Source organism: Macrobrachium rosenbergii, chromosome 3 (assembly GCF_040412425.1).
Source record: "Macrobrachium rosenbergii isolate ZJJX-2024 chromosome 3, ASM4041242v1, whole genome shotgun sequence".
Lineage (NCBI taxonomy): Eukaryota > Metazoa > Arthropoda > Malacostraca > Decapoda > Palaemonidae > Macrobrachium > Macrobrachium rosenbergii.
The window spans coordinates 80627872-80647652 of NC_089743.1; the positions used below are offsets into that span (position 1 = coordinate 80627872).

The 19781-nt window shown below is 42.7% G+C and overlaps 2 protein-coding genes across 6 annotated transcripts in view; one reads left to right on the forward strand and one right to left on the reverse strand.

Moving 5' to 3' along the window:
• Window positions 1–12419, forward strand: part of LOC136826121 (adhesion G protein-coupled receptor E3-like) — an 86904-nt gene extending 74485 nt beyond the window's left edge. For 2 of the 3 annotated variants that reach the window (XM_067083123.1, XM_067083111.1), the window contains exon 19: window positions 8133–12419. In XM_067083123.1, the coding sequence (XP_066939224.1) occupies window positions 8133–8258 (126 nt within the window). In that variant the 3' untranslated portion in view covers window positions 8259–12419. The remainder of the gene's footprint in view (window positions 1–8132) is intronic. The other variant, XR_010849517.1, reaches the window with a different exon arrangement.
• LOC136826182 (coiled-coil domain-containing protein 93-like) overlaps window positions 9073–19781 on the reverse strand; it is a 131527-nt gene continuing 120818 nt past the window's right edge. For all 3 annotated transcript variants that reach the window (XM_067083249.1, XM_067083257.1, XM_067083240.1), the window contains one exon: window positions 9073–12702. In XM_067083249.1, the coding sequence (XP_066939350.1) occupies window positions 12535–12702 (168 nt within the window). In that variant the 3' untranslated portion in view covers window positions 9073–12534. The remainder of the gene's footprint in view (window positions 12703–19781) is intronic.

The following is a 19781-nucleotide window of genomic DNA, read 5'->3' on the forward strand; positions in this document are numbered from 1 at the left end:
CATGAGGCAGGCATTAAACTATAAAGACCTCAGGTTTGTGTAGTTAGGAAAAATACAAATTACTTTCAAAATTTGTCATTTGTTCCTACACGATATACAAACCTTTCAGTCTTTATACAGGAAGACTTACTTATTGGAGGGAGGAAGCTGGGTAAATCTCTGAACTGACTGGTAGTTCGCCGTGCTCAGGTCTCCTTCCTGGTCGAGAGATCGAGGAAGAGGACCGTGCCTCTGACAAAATGAACAAAGTATAGGAACTGTATGTTCAGTTGTCAGACTTTTGGGCGCTCCCTCGAATAGATGTGTTGAAAGTAACATCATTAGAGATGAAAGGTTAGGTCGACTCTTGTCTTAGACAATATACGGCCATGTATAAGCAATGGGTTCACATTGTCGGTCCCTCTCTTCCCTTGCTAGAGAGAAGGAAGGATTTGCTTCTATATATCTGAGAGATTGTAGAAAGGATACTCAGTTATATAACTCACTGCATCGACGCCCGTTCCAGCTTGTGACAGCTCAGTAACCTACCCTCTGCCCACAGGGGAGGGTATGTTGAAGGGAATGAGGGAGGGGGAGAGGACCAGTCACTCAACACACTCGTTTACAACTGTACACTCAGGCGAGATGCTACCTGTCCTCTTAGAGGAACTAGGTAAGCTACACAACTTGTTGAGCAGCCACCATGGGACCCAGAGAAAACTTGTCCAGGGACTTGTGGGCAATATCCCAAAGACACAAGGAGGTGAAAGTGATCTGATGTGACCACACCCCTGCCTTCAGAACCTGAGGAACCGACAGATTCTTCCTGAACATGGGGGAACGGACCAATGCCCTTAACTTCATGAGCACTCATGCAGAACATACTGGAGTCCTCCTCGCCTGACGTGGAGTACGCCCATTTGATTGTCTCATGAAGCCAGAAATATATAGTGTTACTGGACACTTCTTTTTTGGTCAAGCCGGTGCTAATGAAGAGTCGTTAACACTCAGGCTGGAGATGTTGAGTCTTCTTCAAATAGTGCCACAGCACTAACAGGACACAGTAACACCTCGTCTGGATTGTTATCAACAAAGTCCTCTAGGGAGGGGATTGTAAAGGACTCGAATCTAGCATCAGGGACCGATGGATTCTGGGTCTTCGCTACGAAATCCGTGACAAAATAGAGCGTAACCGATCCCCATCCCCTCGAGTGTTTAGCATTGTAGGAAAGTCCACGTAGTTCACCCACTCTCTTCACCGATACCAAGGCTAGCAGGAAGACAGTCTTGAGGGTCAGATCCCTGTCTGATGACTCTCGTAAGGGCTCATACGGTGCACGAGTCAGGCTCCTAAGCACGAGAGTCACATCCCATGCGGGGGCCCTGAGTTCCCTGGGAGAGCAGGACTTTTCAAAGTTCTTCATCAGCAAAGATATCTCCAGAGAGTTAAGTGTATCTTAGTTTAACCAGACCACTGAGCTGATTAACAGCTCTCCTAGGGTTGGCCCGAAGGATTAGATTTATTTTACGTGGCCAAGGACCAACTGGTTACCTAGCAACGGGACCTACAGCTTATTGTGGAATCCGAACCACATTATGATGAGAAATGAATTTCTATTACCAGAGATAAATTCCTCTAATTCTTCATTGGCCGGTTGGAGAGTTGAACGCTAGGCCAACAGCGTGCTAGCCGAGAGCTCTATCCACCCCTCCAATGAAGAGCTGATCTCCAGAGAGGAGATATCCACGCCCTTCAGGCGGAGGACCAGGCCCAGGGCGGCTCTATAGCCCTTAGCTGCTGAGATGGAGAGGAGCTTTTCTTGGCAAATGAAGACGAGGAAATCCACTACCTGCTTATCAGTAGCTCCAACCAGAGAGATACCCCATCCACGACACCAACCACAGAAGATGGCCCATTTACCTTGGTAGATTGCAGTAGAGGACTGTCGCAGATATCCAGATATCTCTGTTGCTGCTTGGCAAGAAAAGCCTCTCGCTCACAAGAGATGCTGAATAGTCTCCAGCCGTGAAGTGCGAGCAACTCCATGGACTGGTGGAACCGTTCTATGTGTGGCTGACGCAGGAGGCTGTGCCGGGGGGAATTTCTCTCGGTGCCTCGACGAGAAAAGCTAGCAGGTCCGGATACCATTTGCGTGTGGCCATTTGGGAGCCACCAGGGTCATTCAGAGGTTCTAGGTGATCATTACCCTGTTGATCATAGAATGGAGTAGACAGAACGGTGGGAAGGCATAAGCATTCAGGTTGTCCCATGGGTGTTGGAAAGCGTCCTCTGCTTTTGCCCATGGGTCAAGAACGGTGGAGCAAAATACCTGGAGTTCCTGTTGTGCCTGGTGGCTAACAGATCGATCGTTGGGGTCCTGTAAAGAATGAAAGGCCCTTCCATGATGTCCACTACATTCTTCTTGCCTGGAATGTATCTGGCTGACAGTTCTACTGAGTGGGCTACCGCCCTCTCATGCATCTGCATTGTCAACTGGTGTAACAAAAGAGACACTAGGCTTCCTTGTTTGTTGACATATGCCACTGCTGCAGTGTTGTCACTCATCAGCACCACTGAGTGTCCCATCACTCAATTCCAAAACTCTTGGAGAGCCAGGAAGGCTGTCTTAGTTCCAGGATATTGATGTGAAGGTGCTTGTCCTCGGTTCCACACACCTGAGATCAGCAACTCCTCCAGGTGTGTGCCCCATCCCTCAGTCGAAGCATTTGAGAACAGAAGCATTTCAGGAGGAGGGGTGTGTAGAGACACTCCTATTACAAGGTTCCTGTTGTCCAGCCACCAGGCTAAGTTCTGTCTCACCTCCCATGAGAGGGGGATGGGAAAGGATGGGAGATCCCATGCCAGAGACCATAACTCCTTCATTCTCCACTGAAGAGAACAAAGGTGAAGCCGTCCATGAGGGACCAGCTTCTCCAAGGACGACAGGTGACCAAGAACGACCTGCCACCGCTATGCTGGTTGTTCCTGCTGGGACAGGAACATTTGCTGATACGAGAGTCCAAGGGGTAGACCCTTGCTGCTGCTGCATCTATCAGCATGCCCAGGTACTTCATCCTCTGCTTGGGTACGAGATCGGATTTCTCAAGATTTGCTATGCTCCCCAGATCGGGGCAAAACTTGAGAAGGCGATCCCTATCTTGGAGCAACTGCAGACAAGATTTCTCCAAGACTAGCCAATCGTCAAGATATCTGTTCACTCGGGTGAACACCTGGGAAGCGGTTGAGAGCCCGAAACAAAGTACCCTGAATTGGAATACCGACAATACTTGCTAGAGGAGTGATGAATGGGTATTTGAAAATACGCATCCTTCGGGTCTACCATAAGCATGAAGTTGTTATCCCTGATGGAAGCGAGCACTGGACGGGCCGTTTCCATCTTGAACCGAGTCTGGTGAACGAATCGGTTCAAGGGAGAGAGATTGATAACTGGCCTCCAACCCCCCAATTCTTTCTTGACAAGAAAGATTCGACTGTAAAAGCTTGGGGACCGATCTGTCACAACTTCTATAGCACATTCTCTCAGCATCGCTGCAATCTGCTCCTGGAGAGCATGATCTTTTGGCGAGCTGAGTATGTAGGACTGGAACAGGACTGGAGAGTGGGTGAGGGGTGGTCGAGACTCAAAGGGAAGTAGAAAGTAGACAGCCCTCCCGAGGGACATCTACCACCCAGGTCTTGGCTCCACGTCGCTGCCATGTTGGCCAATGGCTTGACAGGCAACCTTCTCACCAGCGGCAGCTTGTGGAGGGGAACACCGACCCTAGCATTTTCCTCCCTTCTTCTTTCCCTTGGTTCCCTTCCCTCTATTGGACTGAAAGGGTTGGGGAAAGGGGTGCAACTGTGCACCTTTCTTAGTAGGGGTAGAAGGAGGCTGGGTTGTTCCTTGAGCGCCCTTCAAAGTCTGGAACTTCTTAGGTCCTGAGGAACTGCTAGCCAAACCTGGAGGTCAGGTCGAGTGACGTGAAGACCCGGAGGCCTTTGTCACTACCTGGTGGACAAATAGGCTGTTATCCTCGACGTGATGTTTGTCTACCGCAGCGTCTACCTCTTCTCGAGGAGAGCGGTAGAACCCAGCACCAGTCCATTGCAAAGAGCCAAAGCAGAGTCCGGGCCGACGTGCTTGGTGATCTGAGAGAGGACAGCATCCCCTCCTCTTCAACACTAAGTTGGCCCCACAGGTTTGCCGTCTGGTGGGCCAGGTAGGAGATGGCCCTACCCCCAGACTAGCACAGTCTCACAAAGGTTGAGTCCTCAGCGGGGTTAACAGACCCCCCTGAGGCTGCAATCTTGGACATCATGAGGGACCACAGGTACAACCAGGAGATTGCCTGGAAGGCTGCCATTGCAATGGTTTCCAGGGTCACTGTTTCTTGTTGCATGAAGACTATGTCTTCCACCCCAAGCTGCTGCAGCATTAGACCTGGAGCTAAGAGAACCAAGTCCGGGTCAGCCTGTTTCGTCGGCAGTGGCTCTGTTGAGGGCACATAATATTTCTTCTGGCGAGGAAGAGGAGGGGAAGTAGCTTCGATCGAAGCGAACTCTCCCCCCCGAGAGACAAGAGAGTTAACCTGAGCTAATACACCCTCGGCAAGTGAGGACCAAGGCAAGCCTACAGAAGCTCTGAGTTCCCTCTTGGGGTCCCAGTAGACTTCTAGGCCAGAGGGATGATCGACGGATGTTGCCGTGGTCCCTTCCCCAAGATCATTGTGTTGACAAATCAATGCAACTATCTCCAAAAAGGTCCTCTGTATCTTGAGAGGATCTGCATCTTGGGAAAGAGGACCCTCGGGGTCCTTCCGATCCGCAGTCCTCCCTCGATACTCTCCCTGCAGGTGGGAGATCCTCACCAGAACCCCCGGCTCTCCACTCAACCATTTGGGCATATGAATGGGCAGGTCCGAGAACCTTGCCCGCTTCGTAAGTCCTCATGGTAGGGCTATGCACAGACAGCGAGTCCGAATCATGGGCCCTTCTGTTGGACTCACGGTTCCCGGTAAACCCCCAGGAAGTCGAGGGGACAGGAGAGGGGAAGCGAGTACCCTTACCTGTTCTACCAGAACCCACAGTACCGACAGGGGAGGCAGGCCGAAAGTGATCACCAACCCACAGTGGAGATGGCTTCACGGGTCTAGGAGAGCCTCTCCTGTTGCGCGAACGTGAAGGAGGGTTGTTCCGAGGAGAGGGCAGAGGTTCGCATGGATGCACATGAAGACTCTTTGGATGCGAGTGAACGCGAACGGGAGGCAGGCCAGGGAGAGCGATTGCACGCTCTTGGGCAAGAGGCTATCCTGTCCTCTTGACATACTCCAGTCTTCTTTGGGGCCGAGGCTCCCTGGTGAGAAGACGACTGTAAGGGGGACCTCCTCGATGCGACTCCCGGTGAGCAGACCATCGGGTCAACAACATGCTTGTGGAACCCTTGATACATACTCAAGCGAGTAGCAGAAGGGGGAGGGGAAGCACTTGCTTGCTTGGACCCTGTCTAATCTTGCGTGCTGCACTGGAACATGGACTGGTCGAAGAGACCCGAGATTTCCCAGAAACCTGAGCTCTTTGAGAAACTCTTCCCACCTTGGATGTCCACATACTTGAAGCTTCCACAGTACGTGAAGGTTCCGCGGAAGACCTCTCTGCTTGAAAGTCCAAGGAGACTTGAGCAGAGGCAGGTGCAGCAATACGCTTAGAGCCAGGGCTCCGAGCAGAAGTCCCGGGTGCTTGGATCTCCTTAGAGGTCGGTGCATCCTCGGCTCCCGAATCAGCAAGTCTTGACGAAACTCGTGACGGGGCCCCTGAGTGCGAAGACCAGGGAGAGCCTGCATCTCTGTTGGGGAGAGAGATGGCCCTTCAAAAGACCCAGCACGGGGCTCCTTCCGGGAGGGAGAAGTGACCTCCTTCTTCCTCTCCTTGCGGGCTTTGGAAGAGGGAGGGGAGGAGGTGGAATCAGACGAAGAAGATGACACTCCCCTCGATCTCTTCTTAGACTTCTTCTTCATCGCCTTCTTCAAGAGGGTGTGGAGGATCTGCTCCCCAAGGTTGGAGGAAGACTCAGGAACAGACACCCGGGAAGCAGGAACAGGCACCACGGAGGCCATGGCAGGGGCAAGCATCTTGTGTACTCTGGCGGGGTCATCAACATGGGGTGCATTGATACTAGAAGAGGTATCAGGTAGCTAGTTGTCATTGTGACAGTCTGCATGGTGACTGCTGGAGTGGAATGAGTCACCAGAGAGGGAGCATGGATGTGTGTTGCTCGGAGTGACTGAGGATGCCTCTCATCGAAGGAACTCCTTGGAGACCGAGAGACTGCCACCCGGAGCTCTTCCACTTCCACGCCTGAAACAAAAGTCAGGTCAGAGGGGGGCCACCTCCATTTGCGTCGAGGGAGACTCGTCTCCCCTGGAACGAATGGAGGCCATCGCAGGGAGGTTGCTCTGGTCTCCAGTTCCCCAACGATGATCTCCTCCTGATGAGGCAAGAGACAACGAAGGGGAAATCCCTCCCGATGGAGAGGTAGCAAGGCATGAAAGTCTCACTGGGGGGATGAAAGCATCCAAAGGATTACTCGCCAAGAATGTCGTCGAGGGTGAATTACCCTCAGATGACGACTTGGGGAGCTTCTTCTGATACTTCCTCCTCAACGAATACTTCTTCCATTGCTTTGGAGGCCAGTCACAGCACTCTCTGCACAGACAGAATCAGGGTTGCACTCAAATCCCCTGCACGATGTGCAAAAGAAATGAGGATCTACATCAACAGGGGAGTGATAAAGACTGCAAGCCTTATCAGCAGTACCAGGGCACTTGCGCATGGTAACCGGGTTGCGCTCCGATGGTTTAGATAACTTGTGGGTTTGCTCCATGTTAAGCAAGCACACAAGGACAAAAAAGGTAAGCAACAAAAGGGAACAAAAGGAAACAATCCCACCGGGGAAGGCAATGTCCCCAGAAGAACACTTTAAAAGCAACAGCAAGCAGGGCAGAGGGCAGCGGGGCACATCTACTCACAATGTTGGCCAAAAGTAAAATGGCGCTTTGCCGACCGGGCGAGTGGGACTCTCATCCGGTCGTTGGGTAGTTAACTACCTAACCACCTCGTTAAAAGTTTAATGGCCCATTCCAGTTTCACTGAAGGTAATTCCTATATAAAGACCAAAAGGTTTATATATCGTGTAGGAACAATTTAACAATACTGGAGACTTAGCAAGAAATATGAAACCAACTAGACCCAGTAAGAAATTATACAAACCATCTAGTACACCTTCTGAGGCAAATACCTAGCCTCAAGGTATAGAACCATTGTCCCTTAGCAAATGTATACTGCCCCACCTCTGATAAATCTTCCCCACCTCAGATGTGTAGCCTTAGATTGTCATCTCAGGGAGATGATAATTTGATGATATGTTCCTCAGTTAAACTCTGATGGACTTTATTAAAGATGATGAGGAAGTCCCCTTTTAGTGGCCAACTAAAGTACTTTTACACCTTGCAAGGTATAAAAGACCTGCAAATATATAATTTACATGTGACAGTGATGATTATGTATAGGAAATAATTAATGTGGAGATAGTAGATCCAAATTCAAGTTATGGTACCAAATATAAAATTTCAAGGGTACTTCCACATCAGTGAAAATAGCAAATGAAAAGAATTATGGCTACCCTGGCATAAGACCAGCTTAATCAATGGCAACAGGATGAAGAGCTCTTGGATGTTTATTCTAGTAAAATAAGAGGGTGTGTAATTCTTTTGGACTTTTTATTCTAGTAAAATTAGGAGGGGGTATAATTTTTATGGACATTTCCAGATTTTACAAAACAAATCTCACACTGCATAGGTACAGACCTATTACTTTTACTTGGAGTGTTGTTCCATCCCATCCAATAAATATTTTTCAGTTTCAAAGAGAGGCCAGGAATAAGCTAATTTAAGCAGAGCAACACCTGACGTTTATCTGCTGTTTGTTCCTGTTACCAGGTGTTCAAGCACTTGGTTAACAATGAATTAAGGCCTTTGTAAAAAATAAAGATTTCCTCTGTGAGACATAAAGTTAAAAACCTCTGTGAGACAAAGTTAGTTTTTAAACATGTTTATACTGTATAGGCCTAATGCATATAAATTGATTTCATTTTCAGACTGAGAGACTGAGAGCTTTAGTTGATAACAATGTGACATCAACTGCTGGGAGTACTGTCACCACCAGTGCAGGAAATGACCAACCAACAAATTCTTCATTGGCAGCAAATCAAATAACAACTTAAAATTTCAGACCTACTGATTGCTGTTGTTTTGGTAATGGGAAATGAACAGTTTCCTGTGCCAGGTGCTGAATGCTTTTAAAACAAAGACATTTGTAAAACTAATAGAATTTCTTTGGTAAATGTAGGCAGTTGAAATTATCTGACCACTTTGCACATGTATTGAAAAAATTACAGAAAGACTTTTATGACATGAACTACTGATCTGGGTTGTCTATTCAGATAGTGTTTTGGCCTGCAATCCACTGACATTTTCTTTTACATATTGACTTCAGATTTCCAAAAATGTTATTCAAAAAGTAAAAAAGAGGAGTTGCTATGTATAGGTGAATTTTTCTGTGATATTCAGATTCCAGTACTTCTCCAAACAGGACTAAACAAATCTTACACCATAATCCAAACAGGACTAAACAAATCTTACACCATAATATTTATTTGAATTCTCTCTCTCTCTCTCTCTCTCTCTCTCTCTCTCTCTCTCTCTCTCTCTCTCTCTCTCTCTCTCTCTCTCTCTCTCTCTCTCTCTCTCTCTCTCTCATACTTTTAGAGAACTGCATATAATCAAAGTAACATTTAATCTGCTAAATGGATGCAATTCCTAAATAACTAGTTATTAATATGCCATATATAGTAGATATTCAAACAACAGGTAACTGAAGTCTAAAACAAGAAAGAACACAACCAAGAGTCTGTTTTCAGCACTTTTTTCATTATTCAATATTGTCGCTTAAATGAAAAATATTCAATATTGTCGCTTAAATGAAAAATATAACAGTAAATTAAATCATTAAACAGGACCATGGAAAGGATAAAATGGTAACAAAATATACACTTTATTAAATAATTAACAATAACAAAAAATTACTTTACTGACACAATAATAAGTGGTGAGCACTGGTGGCGACTTGATGTGCCTGTTTTTTGTTCCCCACAGCTAGTGCTTCACAAACCGTGCTTGTGATTGTTTGGAAAGTATGTGGAGACTTTTAAATGGTTAAGGCCAACTTAATATGATTGTATATATCCCACAATAAGTGTTAGCTATTCGTCCAATGCAGGTGGTGGAAAAAACAGTGTCTAGTGTATGGGCTCAAGAAATGTGCTGGTCTTGATAGAGAGAAAAGTGGAAATTACAGTAAGCAAATTGGATCTGCAGTGCTATGTATGTTAATGACTGGAAAGTACTGAGAGTTCACTAAAGTTAGTGGTAGGATAGGAGAGGTATTCAGCATTTCTGCATTGAATTCTTATTATGTAGATGTGGTCAAGAAGAGAAGAGTGCTCAGAAGAATCTTCTGAGCACTGAGTCAGCCAATAATGAGTGGAGCGTTAAAAGCAGACATATTGAAGATTTGGGAGGAAATAAAGTTTCTGACAACAGATTTACAGATAATAAAATAGTTATGAATTTTGAAACTAAGTGGGAGAGGGATGATTCTGTGTAGAAGATTGGTAATGTTGACTACATAACTATTAAAACTATGAAGAAGCTCTCACCAAAAATTATGACACCTTATGTATAGGGTGAAGAGGCAAAGGGAGACCTCATAAGCAATCTTATTCTGAGAAATGAATGTTTGCAGAATATCGACTCTTTCAGCACTGGTATCATCTGCAAAAATGTGTGCCTTGGCCTTTTCAGCCATCACTGTGAGTCACATGGGTGCTGCACCGTCAAACATGAAAACAGACATGGAATCTAGAACAGACACGCAAGGTTCCAGTCCAAGTACCATCCCAAGGACTTTAGGTCACACATTTTAAGTTTTGCAGATGTCCTCAGGATGATTGTTGTGTTAGTAGCAGTAAATGAAGAATTGACATTTGGTAATGAGCTCTGTATCTCAGCAAAGAGGCAGCCAGCCAGGACATTTTCAAACTAGTGGAGGAACTAGACATGCACCATCTACAAAATTAGATGGATGAAGTAAAGTGGGTGGTTGGTGCATTTTCTGAAATAAATAAGAGGGAGAGGCCAGCTCTCATCCATTCTTGGTTGTAAGTGTTTCCTTTGGCCAGTTCTGTGCCTAAGCACTCACACAGCTGTCATATCACTTCTGAAATCAACAATACCAGTATGTGGCTTTCAACACAAAGTGGTCACCCCTGCCCATGTCAACTGAAACCAGCCAGGCACTTCTTGACTTGTCTATAACCACTACAGCCAACATCTTACTGCCTGAAGAATGTACCCTCATAGCAGAACTAATTTTGGGCAATGGACACAACTCACTCGCAGAACAAGCTGTTGATTTTGTTGCAGCCATATATGGTAAAGCATGCCAGATGCCTGGAAGAAGTGAATCCAACACTTCTCCAGCTTTAAAACGGACCTTCGTGCTATTGTGGTCAATGCCAAACAGACTTAGCAGAAATATGAACCTCCAAAGGAAGGTTCTGGATTTTCAGAATTTTAGAATCCAACATTGGGGATGAATACTGTTAACTTTTAACGAGCAACAACGTTTGTCTGGTTCCCATTGCTTAAACAGTTCCACCATGACATGCAGATCACCAGGAGAGCTGTGGTGGTGCCCATCATGTTTATGATCTATGTGGGTTTCACAGTAAACTTTGAGCAGGTCCTGACAGTCCAACCCATTTTGTAAGGAATTCATCAAGGGCTGGGTGAGGAAGACCATGCCATATTACTACACTGTGAACATGAGAAGGGGGTAGAGGCTTGTGGAAGTGACTACAGGGGATGTCATTGGAAATTGCTGTGACCACTGTAACTGATTCTTTCAGGTGACGGAATAATTTCAAGAAACAAAATGTCAAAAAGAGAAATGGACATGATTCGACATTAGCAAGTAAAATTGGAAGAAGAAAAAACCAGGCATTACATTTTGCTATGTAATGACCAAAGGTGAGCCTGTTCCTCCTAAGTTTGGGTAAAACTGAATTAATCAGGATGTTTGCTCACTGAGCAAATAGGATGTATTTTGTATAACTAATGCACACTTGACCACATGGTGGATCACATTATCCAGGGTGTCCTGCCCTGTTGGACAGATGAGAGAGCTTTGCTTTTTATTGAGGACAGTAAGTTCTCCACATGAATTCTTAAAGATCTAGTCAAATCATTGTTCAACCAGGGCATCTTAGTGAGTTGTGCCACAAGCATGAAGCACATCAATTTTTTTGGTTGTCAAGTAAAGAATCTGCATGCAGGTTTTTTTCAAGGACAAGGTGGTTTTGTACATGGTAGAAGCACAAAGCATACACCCTTGCCTGAAGTTACATGGTCTCACAAGCCCTCTCCGAGATGGGGGCACTGCTATCAACTTACTCAAAATGGTTGAACATACTGGTTTTAGCAAAAATTGGGAGAACTGACTCATGCCTTGTCATCTGACTCAAACTTTTGTGTGCAACCCCCTTGGGCAAGTATGGCCAGACACTGAGGAAGTGGGTGTGGACAAGGCAACTGACTTGTGAGTGCAGTCAACATAACTACACACAGACTGTCCACCGTTTCAGCCACCATAGAAATTGTGCCTGACTATGAAACCTACAAAAAACGGTGTCACAAAACACCATCGATTGGCCTGGATGACAGTGGGTATGTGCGATAATTTCTGTCAATCAATAATGGGTAACATGTTTCTAGCACATCCCTGTCAAATGGTAGATGGCATTGGGGACTCAAACAAAAGAGGGATGGTTGCCAACCTAGATGCAGTTGATGTATCTCCTGTGACCAGTTACATCTTGTTGGCATTATTAGATGCTGTGCCATTTATTCTAAGATGAAAATCTTGCTAATTACCAACAACAAAATATATGTGCTGCTAGTTCCATGATGAACCCCTTGTTAGCAACTAGTAGAAATTTCCTCGACATCAAGCAAGTCCCATCATAATGAAATTGCAAACACTAAATTTAAGTGTCAGTATTAGGTGAAAAATGACATGCTGGTCATTTCCACCACCTCAGAACCACCAATGTGCACAAGAGTACTGGCACCTTTAACCTCACCTCCCACATCAACATTATTGCCCTGGTAATGAAGTGCAATATGGGCATTATTGCCCTGGTAATGAAGTGCAATATGGGCATTTTTTAAGTGTACTATTTAGGATTACTATAAATACTTGTATGAATAATTACTTGTATGAATAATTACCTATGTGAAAACAAATATATTCTATAACAAACTCATGGCTCATTTTTCTGAGTGTCTTTCCTAATATTGATAAAGTTTGGTCCGAAAACTTCAATATATTTAATACATCAGAATTACCTTATTCAATAAAGGTAAACGTCAGTAAATCAATCAGTTCCCACGAGCTGCTAGTTTTTGATGTAAAATTTCATTCTTATTGATTTCTTGGCTTAACTGATAAACAATTTTTGCATAGTGGCGATTAAGTTCCTGAAGGTGGCTCAGTTCATCCATTAATTTTTTATGATGGGATTTCTCTTCTGTTCTCCTCCTCTCAACCTGGAAAGGAATAAAGTACATTATATCTAGAATACTAATATTTCTATATCCAGAATTGTAATATTTCTATATTAATTGTAATATTTCTATATTAAAGACAAAAATAATCATTATTTTCTTGCCAGCTTGCCATCCTAAACTGTACCATGCCATCCAATTACAAATGCACATAAAATGGTCCAAAGAAAGCAAAATTTTATTTTGTATGATAAAATATAGTCTTTATTATGAAAAATTGCTAAAGTAACAAACCAGGGCCTTTCATATTATGAGTATCCATCAGTACAAGCTGGAACAGCTGCTGAACGTGGTAACAAGGTAGTTAACTGTTGATTAAGCAGGGTGAATGGGGATAATACTCCTCAATCGCATACTAACACTAACCACTCTCCCTTCACTCAGAGGGATCAACTGGGGCAGCTGAAGTGGGTTCATCCATGTAAAAGGTCTGGTTTATATACACAAGGAAAAACAAGTTGCTTCAAAAATTTATATGTTTCTATGGGGATACAAGCCTCACTGTCAAAGTTCTCAGTTCCAGAGATCCTTTATTCTTCACACAGTTGGACTGTGGAACAGTCTCCCCGAGGATGTCGTGCAATTGGAACTTCAAAAGTTCAAGTGAAGATGCAATGCATTACTACTCTAATGCTATTCCCCTCACATTTTAATGCATTTTTATCTGTTTATTAATTTATTTTTTCTTTTTAATAAATGAGATCTCTTCTTTCTGTATTTCTCTGTACCTCCTCTTACTTCCTATGTGCACCATATTCTTTGGAAGCCTGAATTTCAAGTCAATGGGCCCCATGGGCTTGTTCCATAAGAATAGGGTTCATCTTCTGAAGAATAATAATAGGAGACTTGCCTATAACCCTTAAATGCCGAGCCTCTATTTACGAAAGTGTCTGCTGTATGCCGGCGGCGTTCGGGAGTTAGCGCCGAAGCGGAAAAAAAGTTTTTTTCAAAAAATCACAGCACGCTTAGTTTCTAAGATTAAGAGTTCATTTTTGGCTCCTTTTTTTCATTGCCTGAAGTTTAGTATACAACCATCAGAAATTAAAAAAAATACCATTATCATATATAAATATTGAAATATATGACAGCGCAAAAAAAATTTCATATATAATTGTATACAAATCGCACTGTGAGCAAAAAGGTTAAAGCTAATAAATTGTTTTTTTTCTTTGTATTGTACACTAAATTGTGATGATTTTGGCATATAACAAATTGTAAAATGATCAAAGCAACACTGAGAAAATATTATCACAAAATAATGCATGAATTCGTAACGCACGGACGTAAAAAAGTTTTGTTCAAAAATTCACCATATAAATCAAAATATTGTGCTAGAGACTTTTTGTTTTTTGCAAAATGCAGGTAATTGATTGAAGATTACTAGACTGTAAGTGTTTTAGCTTACAATTGCAGTTTTCGACCATTTCGGTCAAGTTAAAATTGACCGAAGGTCGAATTTTTTCTATTTATCGTGATTTATATGAAAATATTTCAAAACTGATATAAGCTACAACCATGGGTTATTTTTTGTTGTATTCTACATGAAATTGCACACATTTTCATATATAAAACTTTATGTAACGACTAATATAAAACGGTGCAAACATTACGACAAAGTGACAAAAGAATTTCGGAGATGTTCAGCTGAGTTACCGAGCGGACATAAGGAAAAAGTTTTTTTCAAAAATTCACCATAAATCGAAATATTGTGCTAGAGACTTCAAATTTGTTACAAAATGAAGGAATATGATTGAATATTACTAGAATGTAAGATTTTTAGCTTATAATTGCATTTTTCGACCATTTCGGTCGAGTCAAAGTTGACTGAAGGTTGAAATTTTGGCACATCGTGATTTATATGAAAATATTTCAAAACTGATAGAAGCTACAACCATGAGTTATGTTTTGTTGTATTCTACATGAAATTGCACACATTTTCATATATAAAACTTTATGTAATGACTAATATAAAACGGTGCAAACATTACGACAAAGTGACGAAAGAATTTCCGAGATGTTCGGCCGAGTTACAGCGCGTGGACGTAAGGAAAAAGTTTTTTTTTTTCAAAAATTCACCATAAATCGAAATATTGTGCTAGAGACTTCCAATTTGCTGCAAAATGAAGGTAAATGATTGAATATTACTAGAATGTAACAGTTTTAGCTTACAATTGCATTTTTCAACCATTTTGGTCGAGTCAAATTTGACCGAAGGTTAAAATTTTGGCACATCGTGATTTATATGAAAATATTTCAAAACTGATAGAAGCTACAACCATGAGTTATTTTTTGTTGCATTCTACATGAAATTGTGCACATTTTAATATATAAAACTTTATGTAACGACTAATATAAAACGGTGCAAACATTACGACAAAGTGACGTAAGAATTTCTGAGATGTTCGGCCGAGTTACCGCGCGCGGATGTAAGGAAAAAGTTTTTTTCAAAAATTCACCATAAATCGAAATATTGTGCTAGAGACTTCCAATTTGTTGCAAAATGAAGGTACATGATTGAATATTACTAGAATGTAAGAGTTTTAGCTTACAATTGCGTTTTTTTACCATTTCGGTCGAGTCAAAGTTGACCGAAGGTTGAAATTTTTTGTAGGTGACGTACGGTACGTCCACTCATCACCCGACATACAATTTTAGTCGGACTTACAATACGTCCAGTCGGCGTTTAAGGGTTAAGTGGGAGGTAGTCCCTGCCAGCTAACTGGAGTTGAATGCCACCTGGAAATGCCATGCTCCTGATTGTATACGCAAGTAGGGGATATCAAGACTCCTGTAACTCCCTACTGGTCTGGTGAAAAGGTTGACCAGAGCAGTAAGGTCATGGGTCAGAGTACCCTGTATATGAGAGAGTACTCATGAAGGAATTAAACTGGAGAAACATGAAAACTCTCATAAGCGAATTCAAGGTGGAAGGCAGCTACTCCTGGTCAAACTCAGCAAGTAACTCTGCCTATGTCTCCACCCTTCCCTTGTTAAAATGGGGAGTACAGGGGGGATATATTTTAGGCACCATGCTAAGATTAGGTGCTTGAAGTGCAGGTACATGTATCCAGTACAACCCAGCTTATACTTTGGCCTAGATGCTGATCCACAATGGAGAGAGAGAGAGAGAGAGAGAGAGAGAGAGAGAGAGAGAGAGAGAGAGAGAGAGAGAGAGAGAGAGAGAGAGAGAGAGAGAGAGAGAGACTCCTGACATCTCTACACTAAGATTACACTGGTCGAACAGACTTTCCTGAGAGAGAACTCTTGAACAAGGCTTTGCCCAAGGGCTAGTTAGGCATGGGTTAGGATGCAAAGGACTTTTTACCTCCCATTCAAGAGATACAACATTTTTGATGGAAGAAATGCAAGTCCCATACAACCAATCAAAAAAGATACCAAGTGGGGAAATCCAAGGTCTTCAACTGAAGACTGAATTACAGCTGAGTGCAAGCCATACAACATGACCTGACAGGAGATACTATCTGCACAGAGGGAGACCACCGTTCACTAGAGTCAGCAATTGGCACTTGAATATCAACCACAGGGAATAGCTAGGATCAATTTGAAAACATTAGTGATCAACAATGTTGATCAGCCAAAGAGGAAGAACAAGTTAAAATAGTGGAAAATGTAGGATCCAAAACATCTCAAAAATAATTGACTATAAGTTCCATTATTACTCCCACGGAATAGGTTGGGGGGACAAAAAAAACTGTCACACCATTCAGCATGGAAATTATGAGATTGAGCATAGTGGAAAACCCCCAGCTTGGCCTGGAACCCGCCATCTAAAGGAGTAGAACTACTCCATACCAAACCACCAGCCTATTCTTCATTGGCAGAAAGCTCAACAGTGTGGCGAACAGTTCACTTGTGCATCTGCAAATGCCACTACATAACGTGAGAGCAAAGCCCTCCTCTTTGCTTGGCAAGGTACCCATACTGCTGTACTGTAACCAGCACTTCTGTGGCTAACACCAGGAGAGAAGGGCAGTTGTGGCTAGCTTAAGGTGATGCCTCAGCATTATCAAAGAGAAAAAACAGGAGTCTGCTCCTGTGAGACAACAGTGAGTTGAGAATAATCCACTTAAGCTGATCAAAATGTTTCCACCAAGACAGGAGTCAAAACTAATGCCTCTAAGTCTGCTGTGCTTACTAGCAAACCAAGGTACAGTAATTGTCTGCTAGTGCGACATGAGATCCATTCTTTTGCCCTATCGTTTAAAAGGAGGAAGGAGGACTCCCTCCCGCAGCAGAAGCTCAGGGGATGCCCACTGACCAAGTAACACTCAGTGTATCAAACAAAAACTTCTTTCAGTTTTCTTTTGAAGATGGAAAGAGAAACCCACAAGATTCCTGTGTATAACTTGTTTACTTGTAAATATTTACATATTACTTGAATCTTGAGTACTTTCAGGTCCTAACTGTGACCCTTTTTCAAGAGATGTGAAGGTAGTCAGGCTGGTTCAAGGCCCAGCAATCTCCTGGAACTTCTTCTCCCTGTGCTGTCATTTATATGATGGCTGTCCTGGTTTCCATTCTCTTGAGAGTTGTTAATCTCCTCCTGTCAGTCTGATATCCTGATCTGATGGTCAGTGGGATTAACCCTTGTGGTAAGTGAGTGGTCACCATCAGTCTGTTGGGCAGGAGACCTAACCTCCAGGTCAGAAGGGTTGATCTTAGCTTCTTTTAATATTAAAGCTCGGCTTATGGGATCTTCTGAGGTAAATCCTTTGTTTCCTTCTATCACTTTAATCTCTCTGATGAGTGGCCCTTCCACTACCTTGTATATAAGCCTACTGTTTTTAAAATCCATCCTATGGTCCTTTTCCCAACAATGCCTAGCTATAGCACTCTCCTTTGAGTTGAGCTGTACTGCCCTTCTGTGTTCTTGGATTCTAGTTCTTATTACCCTACCTGTTTCACCCACATATTTGTCTCCACAATTGTTGCAAGTAATTATGTATACTCCCCCTATATCATCTGCATTACTGTCTTCTCCCAATTTATTTTTACATCCTTTGTTTTTTACGGTGTTGTCAAAGGTATACACAAATTTATATTTAATTTCTTTCATTTTTTATGTAATTTGTTTCATTTTAGGCATATAAGGGAGGGAAAATGTTTTCTTGTTTTCTGTATTCCATGTACTCTCTGCATTTTCCAGTAAAAAATCCTCCTAGCTTTGTTGAGTGCCCTTTTTCTGAACCATTCCGGATATGCTAATGAATCAAAGCTTTTATCACCAATACTTGCTAATATATATATGGAATATTTTGAGACCACTCTAGTTCCTAATATTAATGTCCCTAACTTAAAATTGAAAGGTTGGTGGAGATATGTGGATGATATTTTTGCCATTCTGCAGGGTGATGAAAGTGAAATAGAAACTGCATCCAATTCACTCTAGAGAAAAGTAACAATAACAAACTGCCCTTTTTAGACATCTTGATAGAAAGGAAAGAAATAGGATATGAATTCAGCACATATAGAAAGCCCACACACACAAACTCGTATATTCATTTCTTCTCTTTTCATAGTCATGGTATAAAAATGGGTGTTCCAGCAGGTTTATTTCTTAGGGCAATGAGAATGTGTGACCCTTGTAAGATACATAAAGAAATAAATTACATTGATAAAAGCTCTGATACATTAACATACCTGGAATGGTTCAGAAAAAGGGCACTCAACAAAGCTAGGGGGAATTTTTACAGGGAAAATGCAGAGTACATGGAATACAGAAAACAAGAATATAAGTTTCCCTCCCTTATATGCCTAAAATAAAAACAAATTACATAAAAATAGAAAAGAAATTAAATATAAATTTGTGTATACCTTTGACAACACCGTAAATAAGTATGTAAAAATAAATCAGAAGGAAGACAGTAATGCAGATGATATGGGGAGTATGTAATTAATTGCAACAATTGTAGAACAAATAATAACTGGGTGAAACAGGTAGAATAAGGACCAAATCCACGAACACAGAAAGACAGTACAGCTCAACACACAGAGTGCTATAGCTAGGCATTGTTGGGAAAAGGACCATAGGATGGATTTTAAAAACAGTAGGCTTATACAAAGGTAGTGGAAGGGCCACTCATCAGAGAGATTAAAGTGATAGAAGCCTGAAAGTTTACCTCAGAGAAGATCCCATAAGCCGAGCTTTAATGTGAAAAGAAGCTAGATCGACCCTTCTGACCTGAGGAGTTAGGTCTCTGCCCAACAGACCGATGGTGACCACTCACTTACTACAAGGGGTGATCCCACTGACCATCAGATCAGGATATCATACTGACAGGAGAGATTAACAACTCTCAAAGAATGGAAACCAGGACAGCCATCATATAAATGACAGCACACAGAGAGAAAGTTCCAGAAGATTGCTGGGCCTTGAACCAGCCTGACTACCTTCCCATCTCTTGAAAAAGGGTCACATTAGGACTTGAAAGTACCAGGATTCAAGTAATATGTAAGTATTTACAAGTAAACAAGTTATACACAGAAATCTTGTGGGTTTCTCTTTCCTTCTTCAGAAGAATGATATTATTAATATCGTTTCAAAGTCATCTTAAACATTTTACACTTAAAAATATATGTATGTACTATATGGCTTACAGCTGCGTGTGAAAATAATCCAGTTTCCCCTACGTATTCAGGCATGCACATTTTCTTTCATACAGTTACTATTCAAGCCGTCCTGTTTTCTTTTACAGGGGAAACGTTGGTAAGTCACAAGAGAGAGAGAGAGAGAGAGAGAGCAAATATGTATGCGCATAAAAAAATTTAATACTACGTACCTATTAAGATTATGTAAATCACGCGGGTACTCACCAGTGAGGAATGTTGATTAAAGATGATGATGATAAATTTACTGTGCAGCCTGATGAATGGTGTTGAAGATTTGACTGCACAGCAAAGCAGAGGAGTTATATCTCCTCTCAGGGTGCCTCTTCACCTTCAGGAGGTGCTTTGTCAGGGGTTTCAGAAGGCACTTCTTCAAGCGCTTGGGGAGGCACTACTTCAGGCAATTAGGGAGGCACTTCTTCAGGCGCTTCGAA